Source organism: Staurois parvus, unplaced genomic scaffold (assembly GCF_062004578.1).
Source record: "Staurois parvus isolate SC_StPar_1 unplaced genomic scaffold, SC_StPar_1.0 ptg002298l, whole genome shotgun sequence".
Classification (NCBI taxonomy): domain Eukaryota; kingdom Metazoa; phylum Chordata; class Amphibia; order Anura; family Ranidae; genus Staurois; species Staurois parvus.
In genome coordinates, this window is record NW_028320094.1 from 4,602 (window position 1) to 20,083 (window position 15,482).

The following is a 15,482-nucleotide window of genomic DNA, read 5'->3' on the forward strand; positions in this document are numbered from 1 at the left end:
TGCTCCTCTCTCATTCTTCCCCCTATGCTCCTCTCTCATTCTTCCCCCCTATGCTCCTCTCTCATTCTTCCCCCCCTATGCTCCTCTCTCATTCTTCCCCCCTATGCTCCTCTCTCATTCTTCCCCCCCTATGCTCCTCTCTCATTCTTCCCCCTATGCTCCTCTCTCATTCTTCCCCCCCCTATACTCCTCTCTCATTCTTCCCCCCTATGCTCCTCTCTCATTCTTCCCCCTATGCTCCTCTCTCATTCTTCCCCCTATGCTCCTCTCTCATTCTTCCCCCCCCTATACTCCTCTCTCATTCTTCCCCCCTATGCTCCTCTCTCATTCTTCCCCCTATGCTCCTCTCTCATTCTTCCCCCCTATGCTCCTCTCTCATTCTTCCCCCCTATGCTCCTCTCTCATTCTTCCCCCCTATGCTCCTCTCTCATTCTTCCCCCCCTATGCTCCTCTCTCATTCTTCCCCCCCTATGCTCCTCTCTCATTCTTCCCCCCTATGCTCCTCTCTCATTCTTCCCCCCTATGCTCCTCTCTCATTCTTCCCCCCTATGCTCCTCTCTCATTCTTCCCCCCCTATGCTCCTCTCTCATTCTTCCCCCCCTATGCTCCTCTCTCATTCTTCCCCCCCTATGCTCCTCTCTCATTCTTCCCCCCTATGCTCCTCTCTCATTCTTCCCCCCTATGCTCCTCTCTCATTCTTCCCCCTATGCTCCTCTCTCATTCTTCCCCCTATGCTCCTCTCTCATTCTTACCCCCCCTATGCTCCTCTCTCGTTCTTCCCCCCTATGCTCCTCTCTCATTCTTCCCCCCTATGCTCCTCTCTCATTCTTCCCCCCTATGCTCCTCTCTCATTCTTCCCCCCTATGCTCCTCTCTCATTCTTCCCCCCTATGCTCCTCTCTCATTCTTCCCCCCTATGCTCCTCTCTCATTCTTCCCCCCTATGCTCCTCTCTCATTCTTCCCCCCTATGCTCCTCTCTCATTCTTCCCCCCTATGCTCCTCTCTCATTCTTCCCCCCTATGCTCCTCTCTCATTCTTCCCCCTATGCTCCTCTCTCATTCTTCCCCCCTATGCTCCTCTCTCATTCTTCCCCCCTATGCTCCTCTCTCATTCTTCCCCCCTATGCTCCTCTCTCATTCTTCCCCCCTATGCTCCTCTCTCATTCTTCCCCCCTATGCTCCTCTCTCATTCTTCCCCCCTATGCTCCTCTCTCATTCTTCCCCCCTATGCTCCTCTCTCATTCTTCCCCCCTATGCTCCTCTCTCATTCTTCCCCCCTATGCTCCTCTCTCATTCTTCCCCCTATGCTCCTCTCTCATTCTTCCCCCCTATGCTCCTCTCTCATTCTTCCCCCCTATGCTCCTCTCTCATTCTTCCCCCCTATGCTCCTCTCTCATTCTTCCCCCCTATGCTCCTCTCTCATTCTTCCCCCCTATGCTCCTCGCTCATTCTTCCCCCCCCTATGCTCCTCTCTCATTCTTCCCCCCCCTATGCTCCTCTCTCATTCTTCCCCCCTATGCTCCTCTCTCATTCTTCCCCCCTATGCTCCTCTCTCATTCTTCCCCCTATGCTCCTCTCTCATTCTTCCCCCCTATGCTCCTCTCTCATTCTTCCCCCCTATGCTCCTCTCTCATTCTTCCCCCCTATGCTCCTCTCTCATTCTTCCCCCCTATGCTCCTCGCTCATTCTTCCCCCCCCTATGCTCCTCTCTCATTCTTCCCCCCCCTATGCTCCTCTCTCATTCTTCCCCCCTATGCTCCTCTCTCATTCTTCCCCCCTATGCTCCTCTCTCATTCTTCCCCCCTATGCTCCTCTCTCATTCTTCCCCCCTATGCTCCTCTCTCATTCTTCCCCCCTATGCTCCTCTCTCATTCTTCCCCCCCTATGCTCCTCTCTCATTCTTCCCCCTATGCTCCTCTCTCATTCTTCCCCCCCTATGCTCCTCTCTCATTCTTCCCCTCTATATGGTTCTCCTCTCTACTTTCTTCCTCTCTATCAGATCTTCTCTTCTCCCAGTGTCATCCTGATCTCCAGTGTAAGCTCCTCCCCCGAGGATCTCATCCAGGCTGTTAGTCTCTGATGGTTTCTGGCTCCTCTGCGTTCATTCTTTGTGTCTCCTCCTTGTGGGATCTCTTCTCCTCCTTGTGGGATCTCTTCTCCTCCTTGTGGGATCTCTTCTCCTCCTTGTGGGATCTCTTCTCCTCCTTGTGTGATCTCTTCTCCTCCTTGTGGGATCTCTTCTCCTCCTTGTGGGATCTCTTCTCCTCCTTGTGGGATCTCTTCTCCTCCTTGTGTGATCTCTTCTCCTCCTTGTGGGATCTCTTCTCCTCCTTGTGGGATCTCTTCTCCTTGTGGGATCTCTTCTCTCTTCTCCTCCTTGTGGGATCTCTTCTCCTCCTTGTGGGATCTCTTCTCCTCCTTGTGGGATCTCTTCTCCTCCATGTGGGATCTCTTCTCCTCCATGTGGGATCTCTTCTCCTCCATGTGGGATCTCTTCTCCTCCATGTGGGATCTCTTCTCCTCCTTGTGGGATCTCTTCTCCTCCTTGTGGGATCTCTTCTGTCTTCTCCTCCATGTGGGATCTCTTCTCCTCCTTGTGGGATCTCTTCTCCTCCTTGTGGGATCTCTTCTGTCTTCTCCTCCATGTGGGATCTCTTCTCCTCCTAGTGGGATCTCTTCTCCTCCTAGTGGGATCTCTTCTCCTCCTAGTGGGATCTCTTCTCCTCCTTGTGGGATCTCTTCTCCTCCTTGTGGGATCTCTTCTCCTCCTAGTGGGATCTCTTCTCCTCCTAGTGGGATCTCTTCTCCTCCTTGTGGGATCTCTTCTCCTCCTTGTGGGATCTCTTCTCCTTCTAGTGGGATCTCTTCTCTCTTCTCCTCCTTGTGGGATCTCTTCTCCTCCTTGTGGGATCTCTTCTCCTCCTTGTGGGATCTCTTCTCCTTCTAGTGGGATCTCTTCTCTCTTCTCCTCCTTGTGGGATCTCTTCTCCTCCTTGTGGGATCTCTTCTGTCTTCTCCTCCTTGTGGCATCTCTTCTCCTCCTTGTGGGATCTCTTCTCCTCCTTGTGGGATCTCTTCTCCTCCTTGTGGGATCTCTTCTGTCTTCTCCTCCTTGTGGGATCTCTTCTCCTCCTTGTGGGATCTCTTCTGTCTTCTCCTCCTTGTGGGATCTCTTCTCCTCCTTGTGGGATCTCTTCTCCTCCTTGTGGGATCTCTTCTCTCTTCTCTTCCTTGTGGGATCTCTTCTCTCTTCTCCTCCTAGTGGGATCTCTTCTGTTCGGAGTTTCCTCTCCTCCCCCCTCATTTATCGTTCACGTCTGATCCTCGCCCCCCCCCCCCGTCATCCATCGTTCATGTCTGATCCTCCCCCCCTCATCCATCGCTCATGTCTGATCCTCGCCCCCCCCCCCGTCATCCATCGTTCATGTCTGATCCTCCCCCCCTCATCCATCGTTCATGTCTGATCCTCCCCCCCTCATCCATCGTTCATGTCTGATCCTCCCCCCCTCATCCATCGTTCATGTCTGATCCTCGCCCCCCCCCCCCCCCCCGTCATCCATCGTTCACGTCTGATCCTCCCCCCTCATCCATCGTTCACGTCTGATCCTCCCCCCCTCATCCATCGTTCATGTCTGATCCTCCCCCCCTCATCCATCGTTCATGTCTGATCCTCGCCCCCCCCCCCCCGTCATCCATCGTTCACGTCTGATCCTCCCCCCCTCATCCATCGTTCACGTCTGATCCTCCCCCCCTCATCCATCGTTCACGTCTGATCCTCCCCCCCTCATCCATCGTTCATGTCTGATCCTCGCCCCCCCTCATCCATCGTTCATGTCTGATCCTCGCTCCCCCCTCATCCATCGTTCATGTCTGATCCTCGCTCCCCCCTCATCCATCGTTCATGTCTGATCCTCGCTCCCCTCATCCATCGTTCATGTCTGATCCTCGCCCCCCCCCCCGTCATCCATCGTTCATGTCTGATCCTCGCCCCCCCCCCCGTCATCCATCGTTCATGTCTGATCCTGGCCCCCCCCTCATTTATCGTTCATATCTGATCCTCGCCCCCCCCTGTCATCCATCGTTCATGTCTGATCCTCCCCCCCTCATCCATCGTTCATGTCTGATCCTCCCCCCCTCATCCATCGTTCATGTCTGATCCTCCCCCCCTCATCCATCGTTCATGTCTGATCCTCGCCCCCCCCCGTCATCCATCGTTCATGTCTGATCCTCGCCCCCCCCCCCCCCGTCATCCATCGTTCACGTCTGATCCTCCCCCCTCATCCATCGTTCACGTCTGATCCTCCCCCCCTCATCCATCGTTCACGTCTGATCCTCCCCCCCTCATCCATCGTTCATGTCTGATCCTCCCCCCCTCATCCATCGTTCATGTCTGATCCTCGCCCCCCCCCCCCCGTCATCCATCGTTCACGTCTGATCCTCCCCCCCTCATCCATCGTTCACGTCTGATCCTCCCCCCCTCATCCATCGTTCACGTCTGATCCTCCCCCCCTCATCCATCGTTCATGTCTGATCCTCGCTCCCCCCTCATCCATCGTTCATGTCTGATCCTCGCTCCCCCCTCATCCATCGTTCATGTCTGATCCTCGCTCCCCCCTCATCCATCGTTCATGTCTGATCCTCGCCCCCCCTCATCCATCGTTCATGTCTGATCCTCGCTCCCCCCTCATCCATCGTTCATGTCTGATCCTCGCTCCCCCCTCATCCATCGTTCATGTCTGATCCTCGCTCCCCCCTCATCCATCGTTCATGTCTGATCCTCGCTCCCCTCATCCATCGTTCATGTCTGATCCTCGCTCCCCCCTCATCCATCGTTCATGTCTGATCCTCGCTCCCCCCTCATCCATCGTTCATGTCTGATCTTCGCTCCCCCCTCATCCATCGTTCATGTCTGATCCTCGCTCCCCCCTCATCCATCGTTCATGTCTGATCCTCGCTCCCCCCTCATCCATCGTTCATGTCTGATCCTCGCTCCCCTCATCCATCGTTCATGTCTGATCCTCGCTCCCCCCTCATCCATCGTTCATGTCTGATCCTCGCTCCCCCCTCATCCATCGTTCATGTCTGATCTTCGCTCCCCCCTCATCCATCGTTCATGTCTGATCCTCGCTCCCCCCTCATCCATCGTTCATGTCTGATCCTCGCTCCCCCCTCATCCATCGTTCATGTCTGATCCTCGCTCCCCCCCCTCATCCATCGTTCATGTCTGATCCTCGCTCCCCCCCCTCATCCATCGTTCATGTCTGATCCTCGCCCCCCCTCATCCATCGTTCATGTCTGATCCTCGCTCCCCCCTCATCCATCGTTCATGTCTGATCCTCGCTCCCCCCCCCTCATCCATCGTTCATGTCTGATCCTCGCTCCCCCCTCATCCATCGTTCATGTCTGATCCTCGCTCCCCCCTCATCCATCGTTCATGTCTGATCCTCGCTCCCCCCCCCTCATCCATCGTTCATGTCTGATCCTCGCTCCCCCCCCCTCATCCATCGTTCATGTCTGATCCTCGCTCCCCCCTCATCCATCGTTCATGTCTGATCCTCGCTCCCCCCTCATCCATCGTTCATGTCTGATCCTCGCTCCCCCCCCCTCATCCATCGTTCATGTCTGATCCTCGCTCCCCCCCCCTCATCCATCGTTCATGTCTGATCCTCGCTCCCCCCCCCTCATCCATCATTCATGTCTGATCCTCGCTCCCCCCCCCTCATCCATCGTTCATGTCTGATCCTCGCTCCCCCCCAGATTTAATACTACTTCCTGTAGACCTGATAGTGCGGGAAATGTTCGCTTGATTTGTAAATGAAGTCATATCTTTTCCCTGTCTGTGTTGTAAACCAATCACTGGCCTTCTCTGCTTTAGCGCCCTGGGATGCCCTCTGGGGCCCGAATGCCTCATCAAGGTGCTCCCATGGGCCCCCCAGGTCCTCCGTTTGGTGGAAGTCCATCAGTCCGTCCCGGAATCCCTCCAACTGTAATGGAACCAACCAGAAAACGATCAGCACCACCCCAGGTTCAGCAAAACACACCTTCTCAGGGGCGGAGCCGAAGGTGAGACACTCGTGGTTTGTATGGAAGAGGGAATCCTTCCCTGGAGTTTATTAATTTCCATTTGTTTCCTCCTACATGTCCAGCGCCAAGAGAAGAAAGATGGCGGACAAGATCCTACCACAGAGGGTAATACCCGGAGTACTCCTCCCTCCACACCACGCTTCCGTCACGTGTGGGGGATTCCCCCCAACCCACACTTCCGTCATGTGAGGGGGATTCCCTCCACCCCACACTTCCGTCATGTGAGGGGGATTCCCTCCACCCCACACTTCCGTCATGTGAGGATTCCTTCCACCCCACACTTCCGTCACGTGAGGGGGATTCCCCCCAACCCACACTTCCGTCATGTGAGGGGGATTCCCTCCACCCCACACTTCCGTCATGTGAGGGGGATTCCCTCCACCCCACACTTCCGTCATGTGAGGATTCCTTCCACCCCACACTTCCGTCACGTGAGGGGGATTCCCCCCAACCCACACTTCCGTCATGTGAGGGGGATTCCCTCCACCCCACACTTCCGTCATGTGAGGGGGATTCCCTCCACCCCACACTTCCGTCATGTGAGGAGGATTCCCTCCACCCCACACTTCCGTCACGTGAGGAGGATTCCCTCCACCCCACACACTTCTGTCACCTGATGAGGATTCCCTTCACCCCACACACTTCCGTCACGTGAGGATTCCCTCAACCCCACACACTTCCGTCACGTGAGGAGGATTCCCTCCACCCCACACACTTCTGTCATGTGAGGAGGATTCCCTCCACCCCACACTTCCGTCATGTGAGGATTCCCTTCACCCCACACACTTCCATCACATGATGAGTGTAAGGGAACCGGTACCCGACCGCACTTGGGTATATTCCGTTATACCGCAGGTTCCCTGTCCGAACTCCAACCACAGACCACACCCTGAAATCCCTCAGGAAATAGACAGCACCCGACTCTTCTCAAAACAGGAAGTCAGCTCTTTTATTTTACACAAATAAGTTATATACAGAGGGCGGGGAAACACAACCAGGAACAGGAAACACATCATCAGCCCACCCTATCAGTGGGAAGGGCTACAGGAAACACATCATCACCCCTCCCGATTAGTGGGAAGGGCTACAGGAAACACATCATCACCCCTCCCGATTAGTGGGAAGGGCTGCAGCAAACACATCATCAGCCGCCCCATCAGTGGGGAGGGCTATAGGAAACACATCATCAGTCCGCCCCATCAGTGGGGAGGGCTACAGGAAACACATCATCACCCCGCCCCACCACTGGGGAGGGCTACAGGAAACACATCATCACCCCTCCCCATCAGTGGGGAGGGCTACAGGAAACACATCATCACCCCTCCCCATCAGTGGGGAGGGCTACAGGAAACACATCAGCTCGCCCCATCAGTGGGGAGGGCTACAGGAAACACAACATCAGCTCGCCCCATCAGTGGGGAGGGCTACAGGAAACACATCATCAGCCCGCCCCATCAGTGGGGAGGGCTACAGGAAACACATCATCAGTCCGCCTCATCAGTGGGGAGGGCTACAGGAAACACATCATCAGTCCGCCTCATCAGTGGGGAGGGCTACAGGAAACACATCATCAGTCCGCCCCATCAGTGGGGAGGGCTACAGGAAACACATCATCACCCCTCCCGATCAGTGGGGAGGGTTGCAGGAAACACATCATCACCCCTCCCCATCCAACCAAGACATAGAACAAAGGGGCAGCACATGGCAAGGACAATAGACAGCCTTTTGGTCGAGAACAAAGGACGACACACCAATACACAACAGACATTCACACCCTGTACCCAGCAGGCACTGGGGCACTTACACATAAGAATTTGGGGAGATGATACAGGGGTCCCCCCACCCCCAAAGGTCACTCCCGTCACAATGAGGATTTCCTCCACCCCACACACTTCCGTCACATGATGAGGATGATTGTTCGGATTCATATACATGATCGGATTTGCTAAATTCGTATGGATGTTCGGATTGGTTAGATTTGTATGGATGATCGGATTGGCTAGATTCGGATGATTGTTCACATTGGTTAGATTTGGATGGATGATCGGATTGGCTAGATTCGGATGATTGTTCGGATTGGCTAGATTCGAATGGATGATCGGATTGGCTAGATTCGGATGATTGTTCGGATTGGCTAGATTCGAATGGATGATCGGATTGGCTAGATTCGGATGATTGTTCGGATTGGCTAGATTCGAATGGATGATCGGATTGGCTAGATTCGGATGATTGTTCGGATTGGCTAGATTCGTATGGATGATCGGATTGGCTAGATTCGGATGATTGTTCGGATTGGCTAGATTCGGGTGATTGTTCGGATTGGCTAGAATCGAATGGATGATCGGATTGGCTAGATTCGGATGATTATTCGGATTGGCTAGATTCGGATGATTGTTCGGATTGGTTAGATTTGTATGGATGATCGGATTGGCTAGAATCGTATGGATGTTCGGATTAATGCCAAGTGTTGGTTGGCTGACAGTTTTGTGTCCTCTAGAAGAGTTGTGATTTATATGGCTTGCATGTCCTAGATGGCGAGATATAATGTCCTTCTCCTCAGGGGTGACTCCTGTGCGCCCCTCGGATTCGCAGGGACCTCACTCCCTATTGTCGGATCCGCAGGGACCTCACTCCCTATTGTCGGATCCGCAGGGACCTCACTCCCTATTGTCGGAATCCGCAGGGTCCTCACTCCCTATTGTCGGATCCGCAGAGACCTCACTCACTATTGTCGGATCCGCAGGGACCTCACTCCCTATTGTCGGATCCGCAGAGACCTCACTCCCTATTGTCGGATCCGCAGAGACCTCACTCCCTATTGTCGGATCCGCAGGGACCTCACTCCCTATTGTCGGATCCGCAGGGACCTCACTCCCTATTGTCGGATCTGCAGGGACCTCACTCCCTATTGTCGGATCCGCAGAGACCTCACTCCCTATTGTCGGATCCGCAGGGACCTCACTCCCTATTATCGGATCCGCAGGGACCTCACTCCCTATTGTCGGATCCGCAGGGACCTCACTCACTATTGTCGGATCCGCAGGGACCTCACTCCCTATTGTCGGATCCGCAGAGACCTCACTCCCTATTGTCGGATCCGCAGGGACCTCACTCCCTATTGTCGGATCCGCAGGGACCTCACTCCCTATTGTCGGATCCGCAGGGACCTCACTCCCTATTGTCGGATCCGCAAGGACCTCACTCCCTATTGTCGGATCCGCAGGGACCTCACTCCCTATTGTCGGATCCGCAGGGACCTCACTCCCTATTGTCGGATCCGCAGGGACCTCACTCCCTATTGTCGGATCCGCAGGGACCTCACTCCCTATTGTCGGATCCGCAGAGACCTCACTCCCTATTGTCGGATCCGCAGGGACCTCACTCCCTATTGTCGGATCCGCAGGGACCTCACTCCCTATTGTCAGATCCGCAGAGACCTCACTCCCTATTGTCGGATCCGCAGGGACCTCACTCCCTATTGTCTTCCCCCAGATTCGGGAGTTGGTTCCGGAGTCTCAGGCTTACATGGACCTCTTGGCTTTTGAAAGGAAATTGGACCAAACCATAATGAGGAAACGAGTCGATATCCAGGAAGCCTTGAAGAGACCAATGAAGGTCAGAGGACCACTGACGGTAGAGCAGACTTTACAAAGGGTTATACCATACGGGGGGGGGTACATGGGGGTGATGCAATATGGGGGGGGGGTACATTCGGGTGATTGAATACAGGGGGGGTACATCGGGGTGATACAATACGGAGGGGGGGGGTGCAATTACAGAAAACTGAAAGATGCAGACAGGTATGAGGTGCAGGTCTCTGTAGGTGAACGTACCTGCAGACCCAGGAAGGGGAACGTACCTGCAGACCCAGGAAGGGGAACGTACCTGCAGACCCCGGAAGGGGAACGTACCTGCAGACCCAAGAAGGTGAACGTACCTGCAGACCCAGGAAGGGGAACGTACCTGCAGACCCAGGAAGGGGAACGTACCTGCAGACCCCGGAAGGGGAACGTACCTGCAGACCCAAGAAGGTGAACGTACCTGCAGACCCGGGAAGGGGAACGTACCTGCAGACCCAGGAAGGGGAACGTACCTGCAGACCCAGGAAGGGGAACGTACCTGCAGACCCAGGAAGGGGAACGTACCTGCAGACCCAAGAAGGGGAACGTACCTGCAGACCCAGGAAGGGGAACGTACCTGCAGACCCGGGAAGGGGAACGTACCTGCAGACCCGGGAAGGGGAACGTACCTGCAGACCCGGGAAGGGGAACGTACCTGCAGACCCGGGAAGGGGAACGTACCTGCAGACCCAGGAAGGGGAACGTACCTGCAGACCCAGGAAGGGGAATGTACCTGCAGACCCAGGAAGGGGAACGTACCTGCAGACCCAAGAAGGGGAACGTACCTGCAGACCCAGGAAGGGGAACGTACCTGCAGACCCGGGAAGGGGAACGTACCTGCAGACCCAGGAAGGGGAACGTACCTGCAGACCCAAGAAGGTGAACGTACCTGCAGACCCGGGAAGGGGAACGTACCTGCAGACCCAGGAAGGGGAACGTACCTGCAGACCCAGGAAGGGGAACGTACCTGCAGACCCAGGAAGGGGAACGTACCTGCAGACCCAAGAAGGGGAACGTACCTGCAGACCCGGGAAGGGGAACGTACCTGCAGACCCGGGAAGGGGAACGTACCTGCAGACCCGGGAAGGGGAACGTACCTGCAGACCCAGGAAGGGGAACGTACCTGCAGACCCGGGAAGGGGAACGTACCTGCAGACCCGGGAAGGGGAACATACCTGCAGACCCGGGAAGGGGAACGTACCTGCAGACCCAGGAAAGGGAACGTACCTGCAGACCCAGGAAAGGGAACGTACCTGCAGACCCAGGAAAGGGAACGTACCTGCAGACCCAGGAAGGTGAACGTACCTGCAGACCCAGGAAGGTGAACGTACCTGCAGACCCAAGAAGGGGAACGTACCTGCAGACCCAGGAAGGGGAACGTACCTGCAGACCCGGGAAGGGGAACGTACCTGCAGACCCGGGAAGGGGAACGTACCTGCAGACCCAAGAAGGGGAACGTACCTGCAGACCCAGGAAGGTGAACGTACCTGCAGACCCAAGAAGGGGAACGTACCTGCAGACCCGGGAAGGGGAACGTACCTGCAGACCCGGGAAGGGGAACGTACCTGCAGACCCAGGAAGGTGAACGTACCTGCAGACCCGGGAAGGTGAACGTACCTGCAGACCCAGGAAGGGGAACGTACCTGCAGACCCAGGAAGGGGAACGTACCTGCAGACCCGGGAAGGGGAACGTACCTGCAGACCCGGGAAGCGGAACGTACCTGCAGACCCAGGAAGGTGAACGTACCTGCAGACCCGGGAAGGTGAACGTACCTGCAGACCCAGGAAGGGGAACGTACCTGCAGACCCAGGAAGGGGAACGTACCTGCAGACCCGGGAAGGGGAACGTACCTGCAGACCCGGGAAGGGGAACGTACCTGCAGACCCAGGAAAGGGAACGTACCTGCAGACCCAGGAAAGGGAACGTACCTGCAGACCCAGGAAAGGGAACGTACCTGCAGACCCAGGAAAGGGAACGTACCTGCAGACCCAGGAAGGTGAACGTACCTGCAGACCCAGGAAGGTGAACGTACCTGCAGACCCCGGAAGGTGAACGTACCTGCAGACCCAGGAAGGGGAACGTACCTGCAGACCCGGGAAGGGGAACGTACCTGCAGACCCAGGAAGGGGAACGTACCTGCAGACCCGGGAAGGGGAACGTACCTGCAGACCCAAGAAGGGGAACGTACCTGCAGACCCGGGAAGGGGAACGTACCTGCAGACCCGGGAAGGGGAACGTACCTGCAGACCCGGGAAGGGGAACGTACCTGCAGACCCGGGAAGGGGAACGTACCTGCAGACCCGGGAAGGGGAACGTACCTGCAGACCCAAGAAGGGGAACGTACCTGCAGACCCGGGAAGGGGAACGTACCTGCAGACCCAGGAAGGTGAACGTACCTGCAGACCCGGGAAGGTGAACGTACCTGCAGACCCAGAAAAGGGAACGTACCTGCAGACCCGGGAAGGGGAACGTACCTGCAGACCCAGGAAGGTGAACGTACCTGCAGACCCAGGAAGGGGAACGTACCTGCAGACCCAGGAAGGGGAACGTACCTGCAGACCCAGAAAAGGGAACGTACCTGCAGACCCAGGAAGAGGAACGTACCTGCAGACCCAGAAAAGGGAACGTACCTGCAGACCCAGGAAGGGGAACGTGCCTGCAGACCCAAGAAGGGGAACGTACCTGCAGACCCGGGAAGGGGAACGTACCTGCAGACCCAGGAAGGTGAACGTACCTGCAGACCCGGGAAGGGGAACGTACCTGCAGACCCAGGAAGGGGAACGTACCTGCAGACCCGGGAAGGGGAACGTACCTGCAGACCCAAGAAGGTGAACGTACCTGCAGACCCGGGAAGGGGAACGTACCTGCAGACCCCGGAAGGGGAACGTACCTGCAGACCCGGGAAGGTGAACGTACCTGCAGACCCAAGAAGGGGAACGTACCTGCAGACCCAAGAAGGGGAACGTACCTGCAGACCCAGGAAGGGGAACGTACCTGCAGACCCAAGAAGGGGAACGTACCTGCAGACCCGGGAAGGTGAACGTACCTGCAGACCCAAGAAGGGGAACGTACCTGCAGACCCAGGAAGGGGAACGTACCTGCAGACCCAAGAAGGGGAACGTACCTGCAGACCCAGGAAGGGGAACGTACCTGCAGACCCAGGAAAGGGAACGTACCTGCAGACCCAGGAAAGGGAACGTACCTGCAGACCCAGGAAGGTGAACGTACCTGCAGACCCAGGAAGGTGAACGTACCTGCAGACCCCGGAAGGGGAACGTACCTGCAGACCCGGGAAGGGGAACGTACCTGCAGACCCAGGAAGGGGAACGTACCTGCAGACCCAGGAAGGGGAACGTACCTGCAGACCCGGGAAAGGGAACGTACCTGCAGACCCGGGAAGGGGAACGTACCTGCAGACCCGGGAAGGGGAACGTACCTGCAGACCCGGGAAGGGGAACGTACCTGCAGACCCGGGAAGGGGAACGTACCTGCAGACCCGGGAAGGGGAACGTACCTGCAGACCCGGGAAGGGGAACGTACCTGCAGACCCAGGAAGGGGAACGTACCTGCAGACCCAGGAAGGGGAACGTACCTGCAGACCCAGGAAGGTGAACGTACCTGCAGACCCAGGAAGGTGAACGTACCTGCAGACCCAAGAAGGTGAACGTACCTGCAGACCCGGGAAGGGGAACGTACCTGCAGACCCAGGAAGGTGAACGTACCTGCAGACCCAGGAAGGGGATTGTGGTGTAAATGAGCCCTAAGAAGTCTGCTGCAGGTATGTGGATACAGATAGGTGCACCTCAGGCTGCCTGCACTTCCTAACTGTCAGCATCACGGAGATTCTGTTATGTGTATTAATAGATCTGTATAATGAACAATGGTGACAACTGTCATTTATTCCATAATCTATATAATGAACAATGGTGACAACTGTCATTTATTCCATAATTTATATAGTGAACAATGGTGGCAACTGTCATTTATTCCATAATCTATATAGTGAACAATGGTGGCAACTGTCATTTATTCCATAATCTATATAATGAACAATGGTGACAACTGTCATTTATTCCATAATTTATATAGTGAACAATGGTGGCAACTGTCATTTATTCCATAATCTATATAATGAACAATGGTGACAACTGTCATTTATTCCATAATCTATATAATGAACAATGGTGACAACTGTCATTTATTCCATAATCTATATAATGAACAATGGTGACAACTGTCATTTATTCCATAATTTATATAGTGAACAATGGTGGCAACTGTCATTTATTCCATAATCTATATAATGAACAATGGTGACAACTGTCATTTATTCCATAATCTATATAATGAACAATGGTGACAACTGTCATTTATTCCATAATCTATATAATGAACAATGGTGACAACTGTCATTTATTCCATAATTTATATCGTGAACAATGGTGACAACTGTCATTTATTCCATAATCTATATCATGAACAATGGTGACAACTGTCATTTATTCCATAATCTATATCATGAACAATGGTGACAACTGTCATTTATTCCATAATCTATATAATAAACATTGGTGACAACTGTCATTTATTCCATAATCTATATAATGAACATTGGTGACAACTGTCATTTATTCCATAAATTATATCATGAACAATGGTGACAACTGTCATTTATTCCATAATTTATATCATGAACAATGGTGACAACTGTCATTTATTCCATAATTTATATCATGAACAATGGTGACAACTGTCATTTTTTCCATAATTTATATAGTGAACAATGGTGACAACTGTCATTTATTTCATTATCTATATAATGAACAATGGTGACAACTGTCATTTATTCCATAATTTATATCATGAAGAATGGTGACAACTGTCATTTATTCCATAATCTATATAATGAACAATGGTGACAACTGTCATTTATTCCATAATCTATATAATGAACAACGGTGACAACTGTCATTTATTCCATAATCTTTACAATGAAGAATGGTGGCAACTGTCATTTATTCCATAATCTATATAATGAACAATGGTGACAACTGTCATTTATTCCATAATCTATATAATGAACAATGGTGACAACTGTCATTTATTCCATAAATTATATCATGAACAATGGTGACAACTGTCATTTATTCCATAATCTATATCATGAACAATGGTGACAACTGTCATTTATTCCATAATCTATATAATAAACATTGGTGACAACTGTCATTTATTCCATAATCTATATAATGAACATTGGTGACAACTGTCATTTATTCCATAAATTATATCATGAACAATGGTGACAACTGTCATTTATTCCATAATTTATATCATGAACAATGGTGACAACTGTCATTTATTCCATAATTTATATCATGAACAATGGTGACAACTGTCATTTTTTCCATAATTTATATAGTGAACAATGGTGACAACTGTCATTTATTTCATTATCTATATAATGAACAATGGTGACAACTGTCATTTATTCCATAATTTATATCATGAAGAATGGTGACAACTGTCATTTATTCCATAATCTATATAATGAACAATGGTGACAACTGTCATTTATTCCATAATCTATATAATGAACAACGGTGACAACTGTCATTTATTCCATAATCTTTACAATGAACAATGGTGACAACTGTAATTTATTCCATAATCTGTATAATGAACAATGGTGACAACTGTCATTTATTCCATAATTTATATAGTGAACAATGGTGACAACTGTCATTTATTCCATAATCTATACAATGAAGAATGGTG

General features: G+C 52.9%; 1 protein-coding gene across 3 annotated transcripts in view; it reads left to right on the forward strand.

Moving 5' to 3' along the window:
• The first annotated feature begins 5,734 nt into the window (after positions 1–5,734).
• LOC149431298 (SWI/SNF-related matrix-associated actin-dependent regulator of chromatin subfamily D member 3) overlaps positions 5,735–15,482 on the forward strand; it is a 47,762-nt gene continuing 38,014 nt past the window's right edge. Inside the window, exons 1-3 of one of the 3 annotated variants that reach the window (XM_089665694.1) lie at positions 5,735–6,062; positions 6,146–6,188; positions 9,576–9,698. In XM_089665694.1, coding sequence (XP_089521820.1) covers positions 5,884–6,062; positions 6,146–6,188; positions 9,576–9,698 — 345 coding nt within the window. In that variant the 5' untranslated portion in view covers positions 5,735–5,883. Of the gene's footprint in view, positions 6,063–6,145; positions 6,189–9,575; positions 9,717–15,482 lie in introns of all 3 variants that reach the window. The other 2 variants (XM_089665693.1, XM_089665696.1) reach the window with 2 other exon arrangements.